Source organism: Sarcophilus harrisii, chromosome 2 (assembly GCF_902635505.1).
Source record: "Sarcophilus harrisii chromosome 2, mSarHar1.11, whole genome shotgun sequence".
NCBI lineage: Eukaryota > Metazoa > Chordata > Mammalia > Dasyuromorphia > Dasyuridae > Sarcophilus > Sarcophilus harrisii.
In genome coordinates this window covers 147,409,716-147,435,200 of record NC_045427.1, presented here as the reverse complement: position 1 = coordinate 147,435,200, position 25,485 = coordinate 147,409,716, and the positions used below count along the sequence as shown (strand labels likewise).

Sequence of the window (25,485 nt, the reverse complement as noted above, 5' to 3'; positions counted from 1 at the left end):
CAAAATCGGAAGACGTTTTAAATTGGCACTTTCACGTCAATATTCCTTATTCCCTTAATTCTCCACCGCTGGAATCTTTATATATATATATATATATATATATATATATGAATTCGAGTATGATTTAGTTGAAAGCAGCACTCTTAATGAACAAAATAATAACAGTGGAAGTTTGCATAACTTTTGGATTGCATTACATTCATTTTGATATTTGAAGCAACAATGTTAATAATGAGAATGACGAACATAAATCTTAGTTGATATTAACAGTCCATAGTAATCAACAGCCCATATGTAATACTCGTGACCATTATTTTTCTACATTTTTCTCAGTATCCTTCATAAAAAATATAATCTTTACTTTGTTCTTATGAATGATTCTCACCAAATCTGTAGATTGTTTTGTAAAAGATAAATATAATATTTCCGACAGATGTGATTTTGTACATAAAATCTTTGCAAAAGAACATTAGAAAAGGAAGGGAAAACGACAGGTGAGTTTTTATTGGTTTGTTTGGGAACTGGTGTTGGGGAAATTACATAATCAAATTGCATTTTACACCCTTCAGTTCTTTCCCTGAGGTTTAACAAATCCTTCTAGTCTATAGCTTCCCGGCTTTCTCCTCCTTACTTCCCCAAAAGAGAAGATTCTGCAGCACCAAAATGAAGAAAAAGTTTCAACCTCTAGTCCCTTCGCGCTTAAGTACTACGGAGATTTAATTCGTTCGATTTTGATGCATTTTCTTATTTTCAAGAGCGAGAGATAGGTGACATCAAATTGTAAAGGAAGCTCCTGGAATTAGCTTGAGAGGATGGACGGGTAAGAGACAAAGGTAATAAGGAATTGATTTAGAAATTCAGATGATGTTTCAAAATATTATCTAGCTAATGGAATCCTAAGGACAAATAATAAAGAAATTTCACTTGAAATAAGACATTAAAAGAAAAGGCTGCTTTTAAAAGTGATTTCTAAAAACAGAAATAATACCACTCTGTAAAATCTAGCCTTTCTCTGCCTACCATTTTAAATTAGCTACTGCATATATTTGTTGAGTATAAAATATTAGGGATTCATATTCTCTTCTCCAATTAGCATAAACAATTATTAGTTTAAAATTTTTTATACAAAAAAGACAGGTTAACCATAATTTCACATTTCATTTTTTATAAATATAAAACAAGTAATAAATCATAATATCTGAAAGACATACATGTATATATTATGCATATATTACGTATTTAGTGAAATGTGTGCATGCAGATGTGTATTAATATATTCCTTAGTTCAATATTACAAACTTCATTAAAAGAATGTTTCAATAAAATATCTATTCAATATAATATGCCCCTTAGTCTATAAAATCTTCCAATTCTGGTATATCCATTATAATTTATTAATCAAGATTTTGTTCCCCTAATATTAGGTCACTTTAGATTGAGTCACAGGTTGTATACATTCTCTCTCTTTTAACTCTGGTTTAAAAATAAAATTATTTGTATTTCTGAATAGGGGGAAAGCAGAATAAAATTTTAAATAAGAAATATCATTTCATTTTGGGGTCACCTGCTAGAGTTGGTGAGAGCACTTGTGGCTGGGATGCAGAAAGTAAAAAAAAGAAAAGGTAGGTTGAAGAAAGGAGAGAAGAAAGCAGAATGCCCCATGCCATATAACTAGTTATAATATTAGCCTTTCTATAAGAATGCACTGCAACTGTGGAAATCATAAAGGAAAAGTAAATCTTCTAGGAGAGATCTTTGTAATATAATACTGATTGCTATGGCAATCTCTTTAAGGAAAAAAAAAAGCAGATTTAGAGAAGGTGTAGCATCTCTTGGCCACACAGAGGAATTGGGGATTTGACAATCACTGGCCCAATCTCTGACTCAGATGTTCAAATTTCTTAATAATACTGCAGTCTCATTCCAAGAAGATGTCATGGAGAGATCTCAGTTTCCCTTAGTCTATCAAAGTGAACATGGGGGAGGGTAGGGGAGGAATAGAGTGGAAGGAAGAAAAGGAGAGGGAAGGATAAAGAAATCGGGGATGAGGAGAGAGAGGAAGAGAGAAAGCAAGAGAGTGGGAAGAGAGAGAGGAAGAGGGAAAGGGAGAGGCAGAGGGAGAGGGAGAGGAAGAGGGAGAGGAAGAGGATGAGGGAGAGGGAGAGGGAGAGGGAGAGGAAGAGGGAGAGGAAGAGGATGAGGGAGAGGGAGAGGGAGAGGGAGAGGGAGAGGGAGAGAAAGAGGGAGAGGAGAGAAAGAGGGAGAGGGAGAGAATGACTTAATAGGGTTTGTGTGCAAGGGACCACAAATAAGGGCAGTTACTTTTAGTTGTTTACCAAGGAAGAGCAGAATCTAAACAGCACTTTAAACAATCAATGAAGGGATCGCCTTGGGTTACAGAGCTGAGCTCCCTAAATTAGTCTGGCATTCTGATAACTGCAGGTTAGGCACCTGAGATAAACTCCTCCAAATGGCTTGATGCTTAGAGATAGGGAAGCGCCTTGTACAGGAGCTGTTGAAGGGAGACTTAATTGCCTTTCCCCTGTACTTATGTCTAAGGAAATAGAAGAAATAGAAGGAGCCTGGGCTGTACAGCAAGAAAGAGTGGAATGTTCATTAAAGCTGAGCTTGGAAGAAAGTTATATACTGAAAAATACTTGTATAAACTCCCGTTTAAAAAAAACACAAAGAGAATTATTGATATACTTGAAAACTCTTAGTCTCTCTCCTCACCCCAAAGAGATTATTTCTAAAAATTCATCTCTAGCCCAGGGTTAGACTATCAAATTATCAATAATTTTTCAAGCTACCAAACTTTGATTTCTCAAACCAAGGTAAAAAAGATTCTATCCAAATCTTTAATACTAAGAATTTAGTCCCTGAAATAAATACTGGTCTTGTGAGGGAAAATAGTGGGACTGACTAGTTTTTGCAGAAATTTGTATACTTTAAATGATAGTGATGACTGAAACAGTAGTGATAAGGGACTAAGGAGTTCTATTCTTTAAGGGTTTGGGGAGGAAAATAAAAAGGTAATACCTTGAGAATAACCTGTGCCTGAGGGAATCCAGCTGGAATGATGTGCAAGTGAGAGCCTTTACTTGTCCTTAATTCATTTTTATGGGGTTTAGAATCTTCAAGATGCTAAATTGATTTGTTATTTTGTATTGTTATCCCCCCCCCATTCCAGTACACACACCATTCTTTTAGTCTAGTTGTTGATTTGTATCAAGTTGTTAGTGTTCATACAATGAATATATAAATATATATATTCATACAGACAGATGTATGAACAGACAAGTACATGCATATATGCTATGAGAAAAACAGTGTATACCTTGGAATTAACAGAAAGTCGTATTGGGGGAGGGAGTGCAAGTTAGCTAGAGATTTCATTCTAGCAACTCCAACAAAAGGTATGACTTCGGTTTGTCCAGCCCTTCAGGTGCAGGTCAGGGGGAGTTCAGAGGCAAGGTTCTTTCATGTCACTTATTAAAACAAATTCCATTAGATATAAGGAACAAATTGACCTAAAACCTTCCTTTAGTCCTAATAAATAAAAGCATGTATTGAATACATAATTCATTCATGTATAGTTAAAATGTGATTGTTCCTGCTCCAAAGGAAAGGTAGAGACTATCTTTTCCTCTCTCCTTCAACTTTTCCTTGGTCCTGCACTTTGTTGCAAAAATCACTCTGAGGCCATTTTATTAATATGGATTTGTATTTTATCTCTTCCCCAATCACCCTATTGTCAAAGATCTCCCCAGAAGCAGGGACAGAACTCTGTCCAGAATACCTGGGAGTTTTTCCTAAGTAGCCCCAGAAATAAGGCTAATTTCACAAAGGAATAAGGATGAGATTCTTAAGACAGAAATGAGTCAATCATAAGAATTAGCAGTGGGCCAGTCTAGAAAGGGACAAAAATATGAAGAGAAATAATCTAGCCTATTACATTACCTCAGTCTTCTTAGAAGCCAGGAGTCATGCTGTCTTGTATCCTATAGAATGGGATTCATTCACTTGTTCTCACAATGACACCTTGTCTCCCTTCAGATCTCTTAGCAATGCTTTCTGACTTTCTCTAATACATGGCTTAGATCAGCTTGTCAGATCTAGTTCTTTTAGTTGGAAGAAATTAGGCTTTCTGTCTTTGGAACCTGTTTTTTTTTTTCCTTTTTAAACAAAACAAATCAACTCTTTAGATGATTTTAGTTTCTGGAAGAACTCTTGACTTGGATAGAAATAAATAAGTGTAAATCACTGGATTTGCTATTTCCAACCCTATGTTTTCTATTTACTGCTTGTGTAAAATATGAAGCAAGTCATTCCATCTCTATTAGCCACCGCTTCCTTTTCATGGGGAGAGCTGGAGAAAGAGGCTGAAATAAATTATTAGATAAATTCTAGCTCTTTTGGTCCTCTAAGTTTGGAACCAGGATAGGCAAAATGGAAAGGGAAGGCACTGAGAAAAAAACAAACGTGAGGAAAAGAGGCTTTAAGTATTGTTGTAGTTGATGATGCTGTTTTTAAATACAATGAAACCCTTTCATTTTAAAGCCCTTTACAAACTGGCCTCAACCAATCTTTTCAAATTTATCTCAGTACTACCCTTCACACATCCTAACATTCTGACCAAATATAGATTACTTACTATTTCCTATATCTATCATTCCATCTACCAAATCTATGTCATTGTATGGGCTGTCCACCATATCTAGGATACTCACTGTATTCAATTCCATTTCATGGCATATCTAGCCTAGTTTCCTTCAGATAAATTTCAAATGTTTCCTCCTTCGAAGAATCTTTCTTCTCCCAGTTGTTACTCATCTCCTTCCAGAATTAATATATCTATATAATGTATGTACACACACACGGAAATTGTCATCCCCACCTCCCCCATGATGATGGAAGCTCCTTAAAAGGCAGAAATTCCTCCATCTTTGTCTTTTTTTGTCTTTCATTTTGTCTAATGTTTTAAACAATTTTGACAAATATTGGGTGCTCAGTAACTGCTTATTTGAACTATATCTAAACTTGAACGAAAGAAATGGGCCTGAAAATAATGACCTGTTTTCTGAGAACCTAACTCACTTTTTGGGGATAAATTGCTGAACCCAAATATTTGATTGTCTCCTTTCCTGGGTATGTGTAGGGGAAGAAATGGAGGGAAACAACAGATTACAGCAAAAAAGTGCTCTGGATTTAGAATAGGAAGCTGTAGCTCTTCTATTTAACACTTATATGACTTTAGACAAATCATTTAGAGATCAGAAGATCATAAATTGGAGGGGTCTTTATAGATGATTTGGTCCAACTTCCTTCAGACAGGTCAAATAAAATCCCTTTCAACTCTAACATACCTTTATCCTAAAATGAATGGAATATGAATATTAAGTGGATGTAAACAATGATAAAATATGAGTCCTTTGAAAGAAAAAGATAATCCATAAAAATGTATGACATCATCATTGGGGAAAGAGTTTAGCTAAATGCATAAAAAAGGTATTCTTGAGGTTATTTTCGTTATTTGTTTCTAAAGATGAGGTTTTAAAGTATAAAAGTATAAAATGAATAGGAGTGAAGTATTTTTGTTTCAGAGTTAGTATCCTACCTTACATTCAACCTTCCAACAACTGCTCCATATCCATATTTCTTCTAACTTTATGCCCCTCCCCACTGAAATGTAATTAAATATTTCTCAATTCCCAAATTCTCAGTAGTTTTTCATTTATTTTTAATTCCCCCACCTTGTGTATTCTCACATTCACCTATATTGAAGACATCAGAACTAAATTATATTTGCAACTCATGTGTTTTCAACATAGTTGATCTCTCTCTCTCTCTGTCTCTCTCTGTCTGTCTCTCTCTGTCTCTCTGTCTCTGTCTCTCTCTGTCTCTGTCTCTCTTTCTCTCTCCAACCCCCCTTTCTTCTCCCCTTCTCCCCTTCCCCTGCAGTAAGTCAAATATTCTATCAGATTAAAACCATTATTAAGTTGCATAAAAGGAAGGACAGAGTAAAAATGTATTGAGTGAAGAAGCGATCTACCAAATCTGATCTCACTAATTAATATGCCAGATTAATATGATGAGACTTTCATTTTGCTTATTTTTGTGGCTACTTTCTATGAAACGGTATTGGGAAAGAATAGCCTCTCTGCCTATTTTCCCCACAAAAGTGCTCTGTTCATTAATTATTTTAATCAAGTAGAACTATCAAAGTAAATGAATTTAAAAGTATTCATGTGTAGGAGAAAGTATAACATAAAAAGATCTCATTAAAATAACCAAATAAAATTTCCCTTTCACATATATTTATAGTTTGTTCTGTATTCCTTTCTCCAAAAAGTTTATATGAGCATAAAATTTCATTCCTACCATAAAATTCAATAATTGATTAGAAGAAGAGGGAAGAGTTGGCCACTGGCATTTTGTGGGAAATTTTCTTACTTTATTGTGGCCTAAAAGGCAGAAAGAGTCAAAATCCAAGTGGTTCTCAATTCTGGAGTTCAGCTGAGTTGTGTGGTGTGGTGTGTGTGTGTGTGTGTGTGTGTGTTAGTGTGTGTGTGTATTTTGTTTATGGCATTTAAAATACAAGTATATAGATCAGAATAATTTCTTCTCTTTTTTATTTATTAAATCTTTCTGTACTCTGAGGTTCAAAGAGAATTTATGTCAAAAGGAGAAGAGGAGAAAGGATAAGTGAAATGCGACAAAACTGACCACCTCCTTTCCAGGAAGCATGAATGAAGAGAAGTCATCCCTACTGTTAAATCAATAACAGAGCCACAGGCTCACATAAATTATTTCAGAAAATTGACAGAATAATTATTTATCTGAAGGTTAATTACAGAGTTCCCAAAAGAAAAAAGAGAAAAGGTGATTTTAAATTTGGGATTTCTAAGACATGTTCTTTTCCCCTCCACCTGTATTTTAGAAGTGCCTTCTGGTTCTGGGTAGCAGCTTCTCCAACTGAATGAAATTTAGGATTAGGAATATTAGGAAGGTTGAAAAGGGATGGGGTGGGGGGAGAGGAGGACTAAATCAGGAGAGTGTGAACGGCCTGGATTCTTGCAATAGGGACTAAGACAGAATTACAGCTTGTAAAATAGGACTCCATCAGTCTCCCTGGAGACAGCTCGGATCTACTTGGGTGTTCCAGGCCTTGTTAGCAGCAGTAATAATTAGTCTCCCCTCCCTTCCCAAGTTGTTGTTGGTTTTGTATGTGGGGGGTGTGTTTGGTGTGCATTTGTGTGCTAGGTCATCAACACATGCATTCTCTCCCTCCATATGATTGTTTTAAGGAAGAAAGGGGGGAAGGATAAAACAGTAGGCAGGAAGATGATGAAGGGAAGGGGGAGGCAATTGCTTAACACAAAGTACTAGATAAACAGAGTATAATGATGATGCCAATTTTGTTCAAGGCAGAAGAGGCAAGGTTAGGTCTACTGAGGACAGGAGATGAGGTGTCATCTTATAATAATAGGAGCTTTAGCTCACATAAAGATCATTTAGTCCACCAGCACACCCCCCCTTATCTTATATATTAGTAATCAAAACCTAGAGAAATATGATTTGCTTCTTCCTTCTGTACTAGGTGGTGACGATCAGACCTAAAAAGGGGGGAGGGTTCTCTGACCACTTTTCTACTCCACCACAGGTAGAGGGATCACATCTTATTTCTTTGATGTCTTTCTAGATGATAATGGTAAGTTATTTGAGGCATTTTTCAAAGATTACTAATCACAAAATGTATAGGAACCAAAAGGGTTTCTAGCAAACCAAGTTAATACTTAAGGCTGCTCTAAAAGCTTAGTTCAGATATTTGTATACCCTCACCACAACATTCACAATATCCCCTTTACTGAAATCCTCCTCTTCAATTTTTTTTCTCTTTTACTGTTACTTCCTTTTGTTTATCTACCATCTTTTCCCCACTTCTCTGAATTTAAAAAAAAAATTTCCCTTCTCGAAGAATAAAATGAGCTTGTTAAGATTCTGAGTGGGTGGCAGAGGAGGTGGCAAAGCAAAAATCTTGTTTTGAAGCTCCTACTGAACTCATGGAGGGAGGTGGCTCTGCAGTCAAACAGGGTTAAATATATCCGGCATTGTTTCAGCCAAAAGAAGGCAGAAAGGATAGGGGAGGTCCAGATTGTGTTTACTAGATCATGCAAATTTGAGAAGAGAGGAAGCGGGATTTGGCAAGAAATGTAATTAAATTGAGATACAAAGTAAAAAACAAAGCAAAACAAAACAAAACAAAAAAAATAAAACAAAACAAAAACCCCACCCAAAACCAAACCAAAACAACAAAAAACAAAAACAAAAACAAAAACCCCAAAACAAAAACCTGGTAGCTGCTAGTCCAGTGCTGGCCTGGGTTGCCATGGTGCTGGGGACGCGACCGTGGGTGATGTACTCCAACCCACACCAAAGGCATGTGGGGCTCCGAGGTGACATTTGAAACCTTTTTCTTCTGCAGTTGCGGAGGCGGCACCGGCAGCCTGTGAACTCACTGTCTAATTCAGGCCGGGCGGGTGGGGGGCTGGGGCAGAGGGAGACGGATGGAGTTGGGGGTAGAGTTGAGTGGGGGAGTTGTGTGCGTGTGTGAGGGGGTGTAAAAAGAGACCCGGGCTGTCTCATCTTGAGTTTGTTAAACCAGACTAATCATTGCAGGTTTGCAATCCTGTTTTCTATTTGGGAGAGGACAAGAGAGAAAATGGGGAGGGGGGACGAGGGAGCAGTGTCGCTGATACACTGGGAAATTTTTTTTTTCTTCTAGCCCAGTGAAGAATCTAATCACTGATCCCACCGACCCTCCAAGCCCTGGTCCATCCGTTTGAACTCCAGTTCACCACACCTCAATCATCCGGATACTTGGGTTTTTGTTGTTGTTTGTTTTTGTTGTTGTTGTTTTTTTAATATAATCTATAAAAGAGCCCACAATTTATAGCCATCCAACCTCAATCCCCAAGGCCAGTTCACCAGGCGACTCCAAAGTCTCCACAGGGTAGATAGAAGCTTTTGGACGAGGTGGTCCACAATGGAAACGGTTTCAACTCATTTTCCACTCCTTGATCTTGCAAAGCTGTGAGCGAGGAAAGGTTGACTTTCTTCACCCACTTCCCCACCCCGACTCCGTCCTCACGCCTCCTATTCTTTATAAACTAAAAGAGCACCCAAACGATAAAGATCAGGAGTTTAAATTGGTCATTTGGCAGATTACATCTCTCTAACACGCCGAGCTTTCTTTCAAAAGTCCTACTGAATTAAAGCCCCCCCCCCAGCCACTCTGAACCTAGATATCAAAAGGCCATCCGCTTTGAATTTAGACTTGGAGTGGACTTGCCAGAGGTTATTTCCCCCACCCCCACCCCAACCCCTATCAAAAGCCTAGAAGGAAAGACACTCATTTAATGACAAGTAATTGACAAATCCCGGCCTCGCATTACTAGGGGAATAGGAAGGTATTAATTATTTAAAAACGATTAGCCTTTCTGTGTGTCCTGCACAGATTCCATCTTGTTCGGGAAATACATATAACCTGTCGAGGCAGCAGAGATGGGGAGCTGAGTGGCCAGGCCAGCCACCAGCCACCCTGCAGTTTGCCCTCTCTCCCTCCCTAGCTTCTGCAGAGCACGTTCATGGCCATTTCTGAGAGCTCAGGAAAAAATACACAGGATCCATTGACCAAGGGCCCATGAGCACAGCTGGATGCCTGTGGAGGTTAGTATACACACGAGGCTATAACTTTTTCATACCTGCACATCTACCCCTCCCTCAGAGAGGTAACAAGGGAGTGGAAGGCAGGAGTGCTTTGGTGGAACTGTAAGTGTTGTGTCTGGAGTCAGAAGTGTTGGTTTCATATCTCTCTGTCTTTGCTCACTTACTACCAGTGTTAAGTCGCATAACCCTCTGGGCCTTAGTTTTGTTATCTGTAAACTTAAGGGAATTGGACCATATGGCCTCTACTATGTCCTTCCAGGAAGAAAGCTAACATTTTAACATCTTGCTTTCCCACCTTCCAGTTACTGGGAGGAGGTAACCAAACCAACCAGAAGACTATTTCAATCACAAAATACAGTACCCTCATATTTCAGAGGGATATAACAAACAGAACCTCTCTTTCTTGTTACTGATAATTCGCTTTCCAAACCAGTGATTAGCAGGAAAAGCCAGCCTTTCCACACTCCAAAAGTAGTCCCAGCTGCCCCAAAGTCAGGAATTCTCTTTAAGGATTGAGGCTTTGGGAGTGGTGGTGTCAGAGAGAAGAGAATGGAGGTGGGGGTGAAGGGAGCTGCTGATAATGATAGGATGGGGGGGAGGGAAGATATCTCCCTTTATTTAATCTAATATGAGAAACAATTGCAGAGTCGGATTATCCTAGTAGCTGGTTCTACCTATCACCCTGCCGGGTTTTTCTTTATCATTTGGGAGATATACAAGACTATGCAAAACTCTTCTGCAATGTGCCTTTGTGGGTGTCATTTGTGACCACAAAACAGGCACCTGCTCCTATTCAGACCCAGAATCCTTTAGTATTAAGTTGCTCCTCCTGAGTGTTGAAGATGTGGGAAGGAAGAGAGAAGGGAGTCACCTTTTATGTTATTTTAGTTGGAAGAGAATGCAGAAAAAAAAGTGTGCCCTCAAACCTTGTGGGGGCTGCAGAAAAATGACGGAACTATATTTAAGCCCCAGGGCTCTGACTAACCTGCAGAAAGGAGGAAAAGGAATTTTGCACACTGAGCTTATTTGCTAAATGAAAATAAAAAGAGGAAAAATAGGGAGTGGTGGGAGTGCACTGAATCCTACAATCTCTTATAAATACAATCTGATAACTTGTCTAGGTGAAAAAGAATCTAGAACGTTAGAGGATTTAGATGATCTAGTCTGATCTATTCATATTACAGGTGAGGAAACCGAGGCCCAGACATAAGTGAAGCGATCAACCCAGCAGTAAAGGTCTAGTTAGGGCGGCAGTCGGGTTTTTTCCCCCAATTTCTAACAAAGGGTTCAGAACCCTCTCGGTTCGGGTTTCAGTGGATCTATTCCCCGCCTCCCCCAAATTAGGCAATCCTGACCCCTGAGAGGCAGATCGGAACTGACCCAGGACTACTGGGGCAAAGACAACAGCGAAGATTTAGATTTTGGGCAACAGATGGGAGGGGCAAGGGACTTCGGTTTGTGCAGAAGGATGGGGCACCTTTTGTCTCTCAGCTAGTCCTTAAATTCAAGCCTGTTTCCCCCAAACGATTTAACCTGCTCAGTGTATAACTTGCCCAGACGATTTCGGAAACTAAATCAGGTCCCTTCTCCTTGCCCCTCCCAATCGAACTGGCAGTGCCATTCTAGGGAAGTCTCCGGGACCTCAGCCTCGGGCCTGTTCTGCAGAGACTTCTTGCCCTTTTAGAGTTTTCCCAAGCCAGCTGAATGACCGGTTTTCGCTAGTTCTGGCCTTCACGGCTCCTAATAGTGCTCCTTCCTAGCTCGGGGTTGCTTTTAGATAGCTTTGGACCCAAGCAACCGCCTTTTTTCCCCCCTTTAGTAAGAAATTCGAACTCTTCCCTCTCCTCTCGCGCTCCCCCCCCCCCCCCCCCCCCCCCCCCCCCCCCCCCCCCCCCCCCCCCCCACATCACGCGCGCTCTTCCTTCCTTCTCCTCACCGAAATTCAAGGGACTTTTCAGTCTAGGGCTCCCTACACCTAACCTCTTCACAAATCCCAGCTCCTCAAGGCCCTCAACTCTCCCTAGAGCCCAGGCCCTCCGCACAGGCGGAAAGGGCGAGGGTGTGGGGGCCACGCGGCTCCGAATAAAGGCGCCACCCGTCGGAGTTCTCAGCTGGCCCTGCAGGTGGGCGCGATCCCTACCTGGTGCGGGGCCCTCCTCAGCCCACGGCCCGGCGAGGACTGTCTTGCGTTGGGAGACGCCCTGACTGCTCCAAGCCGCAGCATCGCCGCATTTATTGGAGCCCGAACTGTGCGACTGTTGACTTTAGCACACAAAGCAAAGATTTCACTGCCCGCTAGTTTAAAAATGAATATTTTACCAAGATATCGATCAGCGTTATAAAATTCAGTTAAGTACAATGGGCTCCGAAAAAAAAATAAAAAAGGGGGGGAGGCAATATAATATCTGTGCAAATTTGCTGACGTGTGACGTGGCTGCAAAGTTTACCCTCCTGGAATTCGGATCTAGATTTTTTTTTTCGTTGTTTACTGACTTTGTTTATTCACAGATCACGGTTGCTTAAACCGGCAGCGGCAGAAAGCACTTGGAGGGGGGAAAATCCACCCCCAAACAATACATGGAGTAAAATTTTTTTTTGGGGGGGGAAGGGCGCTGAAATTATTTTCCTGTAGTCTTTGGATCTGTGAGATTTTTAGAGTGCGTTCTAGCTAGGAGAAGAAACGGAAGGGGAGATGGTTTGTGGATATGTGGGTGTGTAGGGACTTGGGGGGATGTGAATAAGGAGACAACAGGGACAGAAAAAGCTCAGCTTCTATGGCAGCCATCCCCAATGACATCCTTTTTATGTATTAGGGTCCAACTATATCTTATCTACTGGGATCAGTGGAGGGGAGAACACTAAGTAGTTTAAAACGGCCAGCCAACAATGGGCCTGTGATATGGAACATAGCAGGTTAGAGCATCGCATTCAGGCCCCATTGTTTCCAAATCAGCCCCATTCCCTGCCTCTCTGCTGCTTCGCCACGGGAGCCTTTTATGTGATAATGAAACACATTTTATGCTTTGGCTCACAACGTGTGTGTCCTTGCCATATAGAGACAGGACAGATTTCTGGCTAGAGCCTCCTTTTTACATTTTTTTCCCTTCCTTGTTCGTAGGACAATGTAGCATGTTAAGAAGGGATTTAAAGGTGGTTTGGGGGACAGCAGAGCTAGGACTCCCCCTAAACGCGTGGGAACATAAGAAGGGGTTTGGGCGCAGAGCTGGAGTCTTCTCTTTTTCTGACTACAGAGGTAGTCACTTAATTGGGCTTACGAACTGAGATGCCCAGCTTTTTCAGAAACTGACCTAAGGCCTACCTTCGAATAATCTAAGAAAGTAAAGTTACTAAGTCTTTGGCTTCTTTTCAATTAAAACTGGCTCAGAGGATCAAATCCTAATAAGGGAGGATACATAGTGCTTTGTCATCTCATTTGAGTCTCACAACAAAGTAAGAACGTGAGAGCTATTTTGATCCCCATATTCCAGATGAAAGCAATACCCCCCCCCCAAGTTAAATGATGTGCCCAGGATCACACAACTAGCAAATGACAAGAGTGTGTTTGAACCTACGTCTTGATTTTAAGTCTGCTGCCTCGGTTCTTTTATCATTAGATTGATGTATGTGATTACCACACATAATTTTTTGCTCATCTCAGGACATAAAAGAAAAAGGTTTTTTCTTACTCAGATTTTTGCTGACTGTCCTGTCTGTAACAGGGACAATCTTCTGAGACTTGATAAAAGTCAGTTCTGAGATTTGGCCTTAACTGAAGTAATGCTAGAATGGTAGCCCCAGTGTATGGGTACAGTGGAGAAACAGAAACACCTACCTTTTCTCTGTTTCCAAGAAACATGCAAGAAGATTGGGTTCTGAAAGAGAACCATAATATCTCTTAGCACTAATTCTCCCTTCACCAGCCCAAAATTAGCAGAAACGAGCTAGTGGCAGCTAAAAGGATTCTGGGCATAGTTTGCTCTCATTTTTCAGCTCAAAATATAGTCAATCTTTTTTTTTTTTTTTTTTTTCCTTTCCCCTAGGGCTGTGTGTCTAGAGGTAACAGAGCAGATTTGTAAGGATTTGTTCATTATGATCCGTTTGGACTTCTGGAATCAGGAACAGAGAATGCCCTACTATTTTCCCGTATCTTCGCAAGCCAGTCTACTCTCTCAGGGGATTCGAAAGCCCATTCCAGGTATCTGATGTAATCCAGTCTTGAAGAGGAAAGCCAAATTCTGATCGTCTTTGGAATCAATTCTTCTCCCTCTTCTCCCCATCGTCCCCGCCCACCCACCCCCACACTCAGGGATGCCTGGTGATTTTTTAGTAAAATCCAGAAACTACCCAATTGTAATCTTTTAGGTGGTTTATAGGCAAATACCTCTTCCCCACTCTCCCACTTAATCTACTATTAGGAAGTTGATTTTTATCAATATTTCTCGAAATTTATTTAAAAATCAAAGTCATCAATTCATTGTGCTCCAACCGAAATGACTCTAATAAGTACTTCGGTTTCTCAAGGCTAATCGTTTGAGGGATTGCAAAACAGGATTTGCATCAGTCACCTCTCCCCTCCCAGACTAAGCAATACTTTCAAGGTTGTGATAGTTGGAGAATTGGGGAGGTGGGGTAAGAAGGGAGAGATGTATGTGGAGAAAGCTCCGAAATTTCATCCTGGCGCCAGCAAGACTGAGAGTCAGGGTTTTACAAAGGTCTTTGAATTTTTTTTTTTTAACCTGGTGGACATTCGGTAGATCTGACTAGCTTCACTCCCAATAAAAGGACTCCTTTGGATAGTGAGGGGAGGGAGGAGGGGGGAGAAGAATAGGGGAGTCTACTTTCCAACCATACCTTTAAAACTCCCTATATGCTAAGCCAACTTTGTAATAAATGAACTGGGAAATAAGATGGTCTAAAACTTGCCAGCCTTTCTCTTTTATGTACTGAGATGAACAAAAAATAAACGAGCCTTCTTCTATCTAAAAATATTTTAAAGGTTCCCACATTTAGTGCTCAGTGGCTTTGACATGTTTAAATAGCCTTTGGCCGGTTAAAAACACATACACACACAAATACCCCCCCCCCCAACAATTTCCTGGCAAATAATCTATAGATGTGGTTGTCCTTTTCTGTTGTTGGTATTTTGGGCTGCTAGGGTATTGTGTACACCTGAGCACTGGCACAGATTATGAGTGCAGGATTAAAAAGGCGCTCCTTGTTTCTTTCCCAACACTTTAAAAACTTATTTCTAGATGCCAACATTTAAATTTTATTTAATGTAATGAAGAGGGGGAAGAAAAAATTCAGTGGGGAAAACTGGCAATAACACTTTAATAGAGATTTATGAAAAATCTGGCTCTTTACCACCAGAATACACATTTATAAGCCATAAATAAAGCATACAGAAACCATAAATTAATCAGAGCCAAGTACTGTATTTCACTCTCCCAGGAACATGAATGAGGGGTGGGTCAATTACAACAACAGACCCTTACTTTTTCTATTTGCTTTTTTTTCCCTCTATTTTTTTTTTTAAACAAAACAACAGGCACAACCTTTTGGTTCTTAGTTAAAACTACAAGTTTTTACACCAAAATCAGTTTTTTTTTTTGCTTTTTTTTTTTTTTTTTATCATCACTCTCTCACAAAGAAAAAACAGGTAAGACTTCCCTGCAACAACAACAAAAATCAAAATTCAAACGATGCTGGGAGAAACGGGGCGTCTAAACAGTAGTGGAAAACTGGAGACTTTAAAAACATTTTCCTTTTCCTCCCTACACAATAATGGGGAGCCAGGGAGCCAAAAGCTAGGGGACAGGAACTGGTGTTCTCTGCAGATATGGACAACATGTCCTTGATTCTCCCACTCCACCCTTCTCCTCTCAGAAAACAACCAAAAAGTCCATAGTCATCCCTTCTCTTCTTTTCCCACCTCCATAGGCAGAGGTCCTTCTGCCCACCCCCAAACCCCAACTCTTAGGAAGAGTTCATAATGGGCCGAGAATATACCCCTTGATAGTAAGTTGTGTCTCCAGTCAGGGGTGTGGATTCTAAGCCCCCTTTGTTCGTAATGGGGCCCATGGCCAGGCTGCCAGGCATGGGGGAGCTGTAGCCAGAGTAGTGCATCACCTGTTCATAGGCCTTAAGGTCCATTTTGTGGTGGTGGTGATGGTGATGATGGCTGTGGTGATGCTGTTGCTCAGATGACATGAGATTGTTAATGGAGAAGGGGTGATTAAAGGCGTAGTGGTGCTCCGGCTTCAAGTGTGCCTCTGGGGGCAGGCCTGGGTGGTGGGGTGGACCCAGCAGGTGTGCCTGCTGGACTGGGGATGGGGCAGGCTCAGGAGGACTCAGGGCTGCGGGGGTGCCCTTCAGTTCCCCCAAACCACCTCGTTTGTGCTCTTGGCAGGGGGAGGCGCTGGAGTGAGGGGACTCTGTGCCAGCAGAACTGTCAGAGCCACTAGTGGGGGGCAAACCCCCACTGCCCTCCCCTAATGGTGCTTGCTGCCCTCCAGCTCCACCACTTCCTCCACCTGGCTTCTTGCCTCCACCCCCTGGGCCTCCCCCTCCCTCCTTCAGTGCCAACTGTTTCTCGCACTTGAAGCGCTTCTGCCGACGCAGGTAGCAGCCATTCTCAAACATGTTACCAGAATCTGGGTGCAAAGTCCAAAAGGAGCCCTTGCCAGGCTTGTCGGGTGAGCGAGGCACCTTCAGAAAACAGTCATTGAAGGAGAGTGAGTGGCGAATGGAATTCTGCCAGCGCTGCTGGTTCTGTCGGTAGAAGGGGAACAAGTCCATGATCCACTGGTAGATCTCGCTAAGTGTCAGCATCTTGTTGGGACTCTGCTGAATGGCCATAGTGATGAGGGAGATGTAGGAATAGGGAGGCTTGGCATGTGTGTAACTCCGCCGGTAAGTCTTGGGGTCTCTGGATCGGTTGAGGCTGGCCTGCCCATACATGGGACTCATAGAGTTCATGTTGGCATAGGGAGCCAGACTGTTCATGCTCCCAGGGGCCTGTCCCCCCAGTGGACTCATGCTGGGGCTCAGATGGGGAGCCATACCAGTAACCCCTGGGGCGGCTGTGCCCCCCATGCCTGCCATGGCCCCAGCCCCTGGGGACATGCCTGCCAGGGAGGGACTCATGCCAGTTCCCACATAAGAAGACATATTCATGGAGCTGGCACTCATGTTGGCCGAGCTGCTGCCCATGGCAGCCGACATACTCATGTAAGTGTTCATGCCGTTCATGCCCAGGCCCGCATTCATATTGCTCACCGAGGAGTAGCCCTGTGGAGACACCAGGGTAAGGCAGGGAGGGAGGGAGGGAGATAAAGAGAACAGGGGAATAGAGGAATGAAGAAAAAATGAGGGAGGGGGAGAAGGGGACAGAGTATTAACACAGAAATGGACTGTACAGGCGATGTTCTCCCCCACAGCACTAGAAGGACCCTTTTCCCTCCCCACCCCAGGTCACTTAAGTAAAGTGCCAACTAGGCAGTTGAGCTTCCCGGTTCCGTGCGTTCAGTTCCCTTCCCTTCCCTCTCCTCCAGCCCAGAAAGAATGCTAGGCGACTATCTAGGGCAGCCACCTCCAGACCTGCTTCTCCAACTTCAATCCCACAAAGCGTCCCTTGATCGCCCGGGAGTGGTGTGTGGAGAGAGGTGTGGGAGCCGCGAGCAGTGGCCTGAGACTTTTTACACTTCGGGTTGGTCAGGCCAATCGCCCCAAATTTAGCACAGAGATTCTTTATTTCCCACTTAAACTTCTTTTAACATTTCCTCCTCTTCTTAAAGTCGCCCCAAACTCATTGAATCACATCTAGAAACTCGGCTCCCAACTTGAATTGGGCGGGGGTGGGGGAGAGGGAAGGGGGAAGATTCACATTTCGCTACCCAGCAACGGAAGCCTGCAAAACGCCACTTGGCCGGGGCCACAAGCACAGATTTGGGGTTACCTGATTTAGAAACAATCCGAAGTCTTTCCCCTCCTCTCCCCCTCCCCCCGGGGTTGAAGTTAGATAATTCAAATCTGAAAACAATCAAATTGCACTTAATCCGGGGTATGGTGAATAATGCGAACTCTTTCTCTACTTAGAAATCTTAAAACTTTCTTTTTTTTTTCTTTCTCCATTCCTCTTCCAGTCCTTTTCTTTTCCAACTACCCACCTTCCCCTCCCCTCCCCTTATTCACCCTCCCACCCCCTCCCCAACCGATCTCTGCCAAACACAACTTTGTTAGGATAGTGTGGCTCAGCCACGGAAGAGGATTTGGAGGCGCCACAAGTCAATATTTGATCACAAAGTTAATATTATCTCAAGGCTAACACAGTGTCGTATAAAAAAGAGACCCATTTTAGCCTAAGAAGGGAGGAAAAGGAGGCTGTAGCGAGAAGTTGGGGGTGGGGGAGGCTGGGAAGGGGGGTGGAGGTAGTGGTGGTGGCGGCAGCCGCCTAAATTGGGAAAAGAAACCACTACCGCCACCGCCACCAACCACCAGCAACTACCACCATCCCACAGAATCCAAAAAAGGAAGAAAAAATAAAGAAAGAAAAAAGTGTGAGAGAGGAGACAAGTTCTTACCTCGGGTTCTCCATAGTAGCTGCTCCAGTCTGAGTGCTCGTGCCCTTCCATTTTCACAGCTCCCAGCATACTGGAAGCAGAGTGCATGGCAGTTTAAAATTTAACAGCCACAACAAACGACGAGCAATCACCCCCCCACCCCCACCCCACCCCTAAAAAAAAAAAAAAAAAAAAAAAAAACACAGGCAAGCCACCCTCCCCTCCCTCTCCCTCACACACACACTCTCTCTGGTTCACTCCCTCTTTCTCCCTCTGCCGGAGGTGGTGGTTTGAAGGGGATGGGAGGGGTGGGCTAGCAGGGAGGGTGGAGGAGGGAGAGGAGGAAGAGGAGGAGGAAGAGGGGGAGGGGGAAAGTGGGGGGGGGGGGGGGAAGTGTGCTGCTGTAGGTATTGAGGCTGCTGCTGTTCTCCCGGCTCTTGCTGCTGCTGCCTGGGTGGGTGGCAGTGGCTAGCAGTGAAAAGATGCCCTAAGGCGACGGAAAACCTTCTACATGAAGAGGGGGAGGACGACCAGGAGGAGGAGGAGGAGGAGGAGGACTAAGAGGAGGTGTAGAAAGAGGAGGAGGAGGACGAGTGCTGCAGTGACGTTAGTGCCTGGTGATATAGCACAGCGCGCTGGGGCTGGCCTCCAATCCCCAGGTCCCCGGCAGCCTATTTGAATAATCAGCTCACACCTAGGCGTGAGGCTGAGAGCTTCTGCCCCCCTATCCTACACCTGCCCCTTCGCAAAAACCGGACCGCCTGAACAGACACCATTCCTTGCTACAAGGAACTATCCCAGAGGCAGGAAAGGGGAAGAAGAGAGGGGGAGAGGAGATAATCAAGAGGAAATGGAAAAAGAGAGAGGGGGAGAGGGAAGGAGGGAGGGAAGGAGAGAGAGGGAGAGAGAGGGAAAGAGAGAGAGAGAAAAATTTTGACTGCCCATTTTCTTTCTTCCCTCTCCATTTGTACGCTGGCTGTGAATAAGGGGACAAGGTAGCGGGAAAAGGGGGGTCAGTGCCCCCGGGAGCTAGTGTCTGGTCCCTGGGCAGCAGTTCCACGGTCATGCTTCTCTAGGCTACTTGGCACGGCTGGTTTGCGCTTGCCAGCCACAGAGACTGGCTCCCGGGCTTCTCTCAGAAGCGGCTTATAAACCCTGGATTTATTTATTCCGGGTTTCTTTGCTCTGGGCGATCATTCCCTGTCAAAACAACCCGACTAAGGAGTAAATTTGCAAAGCCCTGTCATATTTAGAAAAACTGTTTACACACCTTTAACTCTCCTGCTGCTGCTCCTTGGAGGGACCTCCCTATTACAATTAAGACCCCAAGCAGCCATTTATGGTGCATGGTGGGAACATTTTCTGCCTCGGAACCCGGCGGCTGCAGAAGGCCAGGGGGAAAGGTCTGGTGCTGGGTAGAGAGGCAAAAGTCCCTGGGTTTTGGAATCTTCGATTGAATCTGACACTCAGAAAAGTCGGTTGCAAGGTTACTACCCAGTTACAACCAAGGTACCCACAGAGTTTCGTAACTAAAACAAACCGACAAGGGGAAGAAATAAATAAATAAGCAAACAAATCTCACGGAAATAGACTGGGGCCATAGGAATGTTCTTCCCTCTGGTGTTCTCTCCTCCCTTCCAACCAACAGAGATTAAAAAGAGAGAGTGAAAGAAAGAAAAACACCCAGATCTCTCTTACACACGCCTTCTTTGCTCTCTGTTCCAGTCGACCCTTGGCAGTACGTACTATTCTTTAGGTTTACCAGGTCAGACAGTCAGCCCTGGAGTAGCAGGAACCAGCCCAGTTCAGCCAGTCCACGGAAACTCATTCTTTGGAGTCCAGACTACAGTCCAGTCGAGGAAGAGGGGATTCCTCATAAGCCTCTGCTTTCACATCCACCCCTCCCAGAACCCCAAGGTCTGAAAATCCGCCTATGGTCGTCGCGGCCAATTTCTGCAGTCCCTGCCAAGAGTCGAAGACAAATGGAGATCAATCGGTGATAGGCAGTTAAGAGATAGACAGGTGAAGAGATAGACAGACGCCAGCAGACAGACGAACTGGGAGACATCTCATTGATATAAGTGTACAGCTAGTACCGACAGATATACTGTAGTAGGTTACACAGAGGTAGAGTCAGACAGATGGTGGATAAAAAAGAGGGTTTGCTAGATATAGACACTGTATATAGATGAACAGAAAATAAGACGGACAAGAGGACGACACGGAGAAAAGCCCTTAAGCCAAGTGGCCAGCAAAAGCAGAAGGACAAATACTCGTCTGCTCAACCCACACACCCTTAACCGCTCTCCCGCTTGCAGTGTACAGATCCTAGTCAACTTGGGACCTACACCATTGCCACAGGACAAGTTTGCAGTCGGAAATATTTAAACCAAATGCAGTTTGCCCAGTATATTTGAACATCTGCGTACATTTCTAGGAGAGCTGCTAGGCGAGGACCAATCCGTTGGCCCCAGAAAAGTCCAAGGTCCCTTCTAAAGCTGTGCGGATAAGCGACTCTCTTTGCAGCCTTAGCATTGGGCATTCTTCCCCGAGCCTGGGAGTGCCAGAGGGGATGGCACTAGCTGACCCTTTAGAGTGGATGGCTGGAGAACAGAAAGGGAACAGATAGCCACACTCCTACTATTCAGTTACCAGAGGTTAAAGAGTGAAACCAGGAGATCTACTGGAAATGATGATGGAATTGGAGTCAGGGCAAAGTTGGATCCAAATGTCGCTTGTGATACACTTGCAAGTAATGTGACCATGGGAAAAGACACTTAATTTCCCCGAGTCTTAATTTCCTCTTCTGTCAGATCGGAACAATGGTATTATCTCATTAGATTGTGAGAACAAATAAAATAATGCACATGCAGGAGCTTGGTGTACTTTTAAAAGCTCTGTACCGGGATCTCAAAAATCTTTAGTGCAGTTAGGAGCCACTAGCTCTTAAAGGTGCACTAACACTTTGGGGATTCCTTGTGTTATTCTCGAATCATAGGGCCTCTCCAAAGAATTTTGAAAGGGAATGGATAACAATGTGTGTTAAGGATTCAAAATGGTGAGATGACATAATATTTATACACGTGATGAAAACCTAGCTAAACATAGCCATGTTATATGCATAGCTCTCAGTAAGTAAATGATGTCTTTGGTTTAGGGAATTGTCCTTGAGGAAACTCCCTCCAAGTATGCACACTTGCAGCTCCTCTATAATTCAAAATTGGAGAGTTGTCTCCCGGTACTGAGAAAATAATGCTTCTTGGACCAATCAGAATCAAGACAATTCCGAATTTTTCGACTCCCAGACAAAGTTTCTCTTTACATTACACTATGCTTGTGTATTCAGAAACTTGAAACATTAGTAGACTCGCTCTTATAAAAGAAAATAAATATAATTACTTAAAATTGGCTGCTAAACTTTTCTTACTGGCTTCTAGTTAAAAAAAAAAAAAAAAAAAAGCCTACCCCTATCAAAATCCATTTGCTCTATTTGGGAACGCTTTTTGATTTTCCCCTTCCCTCTACCTCTTTCCTACATCCTATAAGTTAGAAAAGAGAAGGAGTCATGAAGAGAGGCACTACGAAAGAAAACTCAGAAGTGAAGGAACAGACCACTACCAGTTCGGCGCTCTTTGGGAGTCTTGTTGAATTCCCAGGGCAGATATTTTTCAGCAACCCCAGAGAAAAAGGCTTAAAAATAGAGGTCTAGCGCCCCCTTTCGTCCATTCTCTCTGGACACAGTGTTTCATACTCACCACTGGCTACTGGCTTGAAGACTGGTTTAGGGAAACTGATTAGGTTTATGTGGGGGGACCGGCTCCTCCCACCCAAGATGATCAGCTCTCTTTCGTAGGCTCTTAAGATATCCGCTATTTCCTGGTGCTTCTTTGTAGGTTGTTGGAATCCTGTGCAGGCCAGAACCAGAACCCTCCTGGCGGTTCTTGTGGCCAGGGGAATTCCAGCCCCCACCCCACCCTACTCCACCCTCCTGCAGTGGAGGAATTGGCAGAGGGGACCTTGAGTCCTGAGGGTTACCGCCGGCAAGCAGAGCAGGCAGGGAGGTAATAAAATGTATCCTCTCTTCCTAAAGGAAAACAAGGTTGTTGGTTAATGAATGCTGTTCAGGGAATAAATATCTCGTGTGAATGAAAGGGAGGAGAAAAAAAAGTTCTGAACCTTGTTTCTTCCCCAAATACACTATGTTTTTGGAACCGACAGTCTTTCACGGTAGTCTACTCCCCCTTTCTCTGGTTTTGGTTTCGGAAGCTTTATTCAGTGTCTGGCTCGAAAGTCTCTGTCTGAAACTTGCAAATGACTTCCTCCATCGACTTTCTATCCAGGAAATATTTCTCTGGAAGTAAGCAATGAACAGACAAATTTACCCCACCTTATTTACTGTTCAGAGTGACTAATCTACCTACTTCTTTTCTTTCTTTCTTTCCTTTCTTTCCACTTGCCTTTTCTCTTTCTTTCCTCTCCTCTCCTTCCTTCTTTCCTTCCTTCCTTCCTTCCTTCCTTCCTTCCTTCCTTCCTTCCTTCCTTCCTTCCTTCCTTCCTTCCTTCCTTCCTTCTTTCCTTCTTTCCTTCCTTCCTCCCTCCCTTCCTTCATTTTTCTTCTCTTCTCTATTCTAATTAATTCCAAAATGTCTTATAATATCCAATACCTTAGAGGAAACACTGAACTGACTATATTCATGATTTTATATGTTTTCAATCTTAATTTTCCCATAAATTCAAAGAACTTATGAGATAACATCTCATTTTATATCTACATTGTAAATAAAAATATCTATCATTCTTTTTTATCTCTTTGCTCCTGGAGCCTTTTTGCAGGATATAATTACTTAAAACATTGTTCAAATAATTTCTATTGATCAATGATAGATAAATAAATTTCAAGAAAATGTTATTGGAAGTTTCAGAAGGATTTTTTTTTTTTAGATAGTGAGGCACTTTTATGGTTGTCACTTCTGCAGTTGATGTTAGGCAAAGAAGACAATAATAATTTGCTGAATTCTCATGAAAAACACCTTCAAACTTTCCAATAAACATTGTTTGACAATTGGACACTTAAAGTAGGATGTGGTTTCATTTTGAGTAGAAAGAGAGAAAATATTTTTTTGAGTACTACCTTTCTGCACATAACAATGGCATAATATTATTCCTTCATGACTTAGTTTTCTGGCAAGTATTTATGGAATATTTGTGACATATGCCCATCTCTCCATGAAGTCTTGTGCACAACTGGATATGTGAATCAATTCTAGTAAATAATTAGAAAAATTAGAAAAGGTTAAAATCAAGAACTAGACATAGTATTGTAATCACCTTGAGGTCAGGGACTTTTTGGCCATTCTTTGTATCTCCAGAATTTAGCATAATGCTTAGCATATACTGGGTGTTTGGTAAATGATTGTTGACTGACTCTCAAGGAAGCAATAATAAAATGTTAAGTTGTGTTGGCTTAAGTTGCATGATATCTATACAGATATCAAAATTATCTATTAATTTCACTTGTGGTACCAAACAATTTCATTCACTTAGAATTGGCTCTTGGAAAAAGTCTGATGAAATTATAGTTGTAGCTATTTCTGTCTGTTTTGAGTGTTTATTAAATCCTTTCATTGCAAATTATATAGCTGTATGGCAAAATAGAGTGTGGATCTAGAGGCAGGAAGACTTACCTTCTTGAATTCAAATCTAGCCTCAGACACTTCCTAGCTGTGTGACCCTGGCAAGTCACTTGATCCTATTTGCCTCATTTTCTTCATCTGTAAAATAAGTTGAAGGAGTTGAAAAATCTCATTAGTACCTTTTTTCAACCTGAAATGAAGAGCTGGACTGAAATGACTGAAAAACAAAACAGAAAAGTTTCATAATAGACAAATAAAGCCTCAATCGATGAGGCTTTTTTTTTCCCTAGAAAAGAAACAACTAAAAGTATTTCCTTATCGCATGTCAGTAAAGTAGAGCCCAAAATGTTGAGCAGAGTAGTTGTGTTTATGTGATTCATTGTGAAAAGTACAAGAAATATATATCTCTATATTATATATGTATGCATGTATGTGTGTATATTCTTGCATATATACATATACACACATGCATATATATGTATATAATATTAAGTTTTGAAGGAACTATTTTTCATTTTGTCCTTACATCCCCAGTGCCTACTATGTTGTCTTGGAACATACAAGGTACTGAATTTTTATTTTTTTAAATTAAACTTAAGTTACTAAAGACCAGAGGGTGATGGAAGTGGAAATTATCTAGTCTAAAGTCTTCATTTTCTTGGGGAAACTGAGGTGTAGAGAGGTTAATTAACATGACCAAAAATCACACAGGTAGAAAGTGGCAAAACTGGAATAGGAAACCAAGATCCACCAATTTTCATTTTACTTATTTATTTTTATTGCACCAAGTTAGAAGGATTCATTAAGATGTCTAAAATGCATAGCAGAAGCAGGATATCTTAGAGGTTTACCTGAGGCATCTTTGCTTTTCAACACTGGACTGATTGAAAAGCAGATTTCTAACTCAAATAAGAAATTCAGGTATTCTCATCGAATATCAAAGGATGTGTCATGTCTCTTGTATCTAGCTCATTCAGAATACTTAGTGCTGGAAGCGACTAATTCTTTTTCTTCATCTTGGAGAGAAACCGGGCCTAAGAATAAGTTAAAACAATGTATTTTCTTGTACTTTTGGGAAATGATCAGAATAGGATGTGATTCCTTTCTTTCTCTCTCTCTTTTTTAAGGTGCTAGCCTAAAGATCCAAAAAAACTTTGAGTTTCCTTGCAATTCCAAGTAACTCATTTATATAGCACTTTCAAAATCAAATTCCTTATAATAAAACTATATGAGAAGTATTGCAAATTTATCCTTACTTAACAAATGATACCTTACCACTGAGGTTCAGCTAGACTTTGGACAGCTAGTCCAACTGGTCTGGGATATCCCCCCCACCCATATATATAATGCGAATAGGGTGCTAGGTTTAAAGTTAGGAAGATAGTTCAAATCTCTCCTCAGACACTAGTTGTGTGATTCTAAGTTAATCATATAAAAACTGCTTCAGTTTTCTCACCTATAAAATGGAGAACTAATAGCACCTACTTTTCAGAGTTATTGTGAGGATAAAATGAGATAATGTTTATAAAGCTCTTAATAGAGTGCCTTGCATAGAGTAGGCA

The 25,485-nt window shown here is 42.0% G+C and overlaps 1 protein-coding gene and 1 long non-coding RNA gene across 7 annotated transcripts in view; both read right to left on the bottom strand.

Moving 5' to 3' along the window:
• LOC111718644 overlaps positions 1 to 12,141 on the bottom strand; it is a 48,933-nt gene extending 36,792 nt beyond the window's left edge. Inside the window, exon 1 of the long non-coding RNA XR_002769173.2 lies at positions 11,870 to 12,141. This is a non-coding gene — a long non-coding RNA (uncharacterized LOC111718644). The remainder of the gene's footprint in view (positions 1 to 11,869) is intronic.
• A 2,902-nt stretch (positions 12,142 to 15,043) lies between these two features.
• On the bottom strand, positions 15,044 to 22,392 carry FOXA2 (forkhead box A2). 6 transcript variants are annotated; one of them, XM_031951031.1, is made up of 4 exons: positions 22,046 to 22,392; positions 20,037 to 20,252; positions 18,312 to 18,381; positions 15,044 to 17,019 (listed from the first exon to the last, which is right to left on the bottom strand). In XM_031951031.1, exons 3-4 carry the CDS (start codon positions 18,378 to 18,380, stop codon positions 15,706 to 15,708), a joined length of 1,383 nt encoding a protein of 460 aa, XP_031806891.1. In that variant the 5' UTR covers position 18,381; positions 20,037 to 20,252; positions 22,046 to 22,392; the 3' UTR covers positions 15,044 to 15,705. The 6 variants fall into 6 exon arrangements, with proteins under 6 accessions (XP_031806891.1, XP_023350619.1, XP_023350618.1 ...); XM_023494851.2 differs by lacking the exon at positions 22,046 to 22,392 and having other exon boundaries at positions 19,989 to 21,665; XM_023494850.2 differs by lacking the exon at positions 22,046 to 22,392 and having other exon boundaries at positions 20,037 to 21,665.
• Positions 22,393 to 25,485: the final 3,093 nt, after the last annotated feature.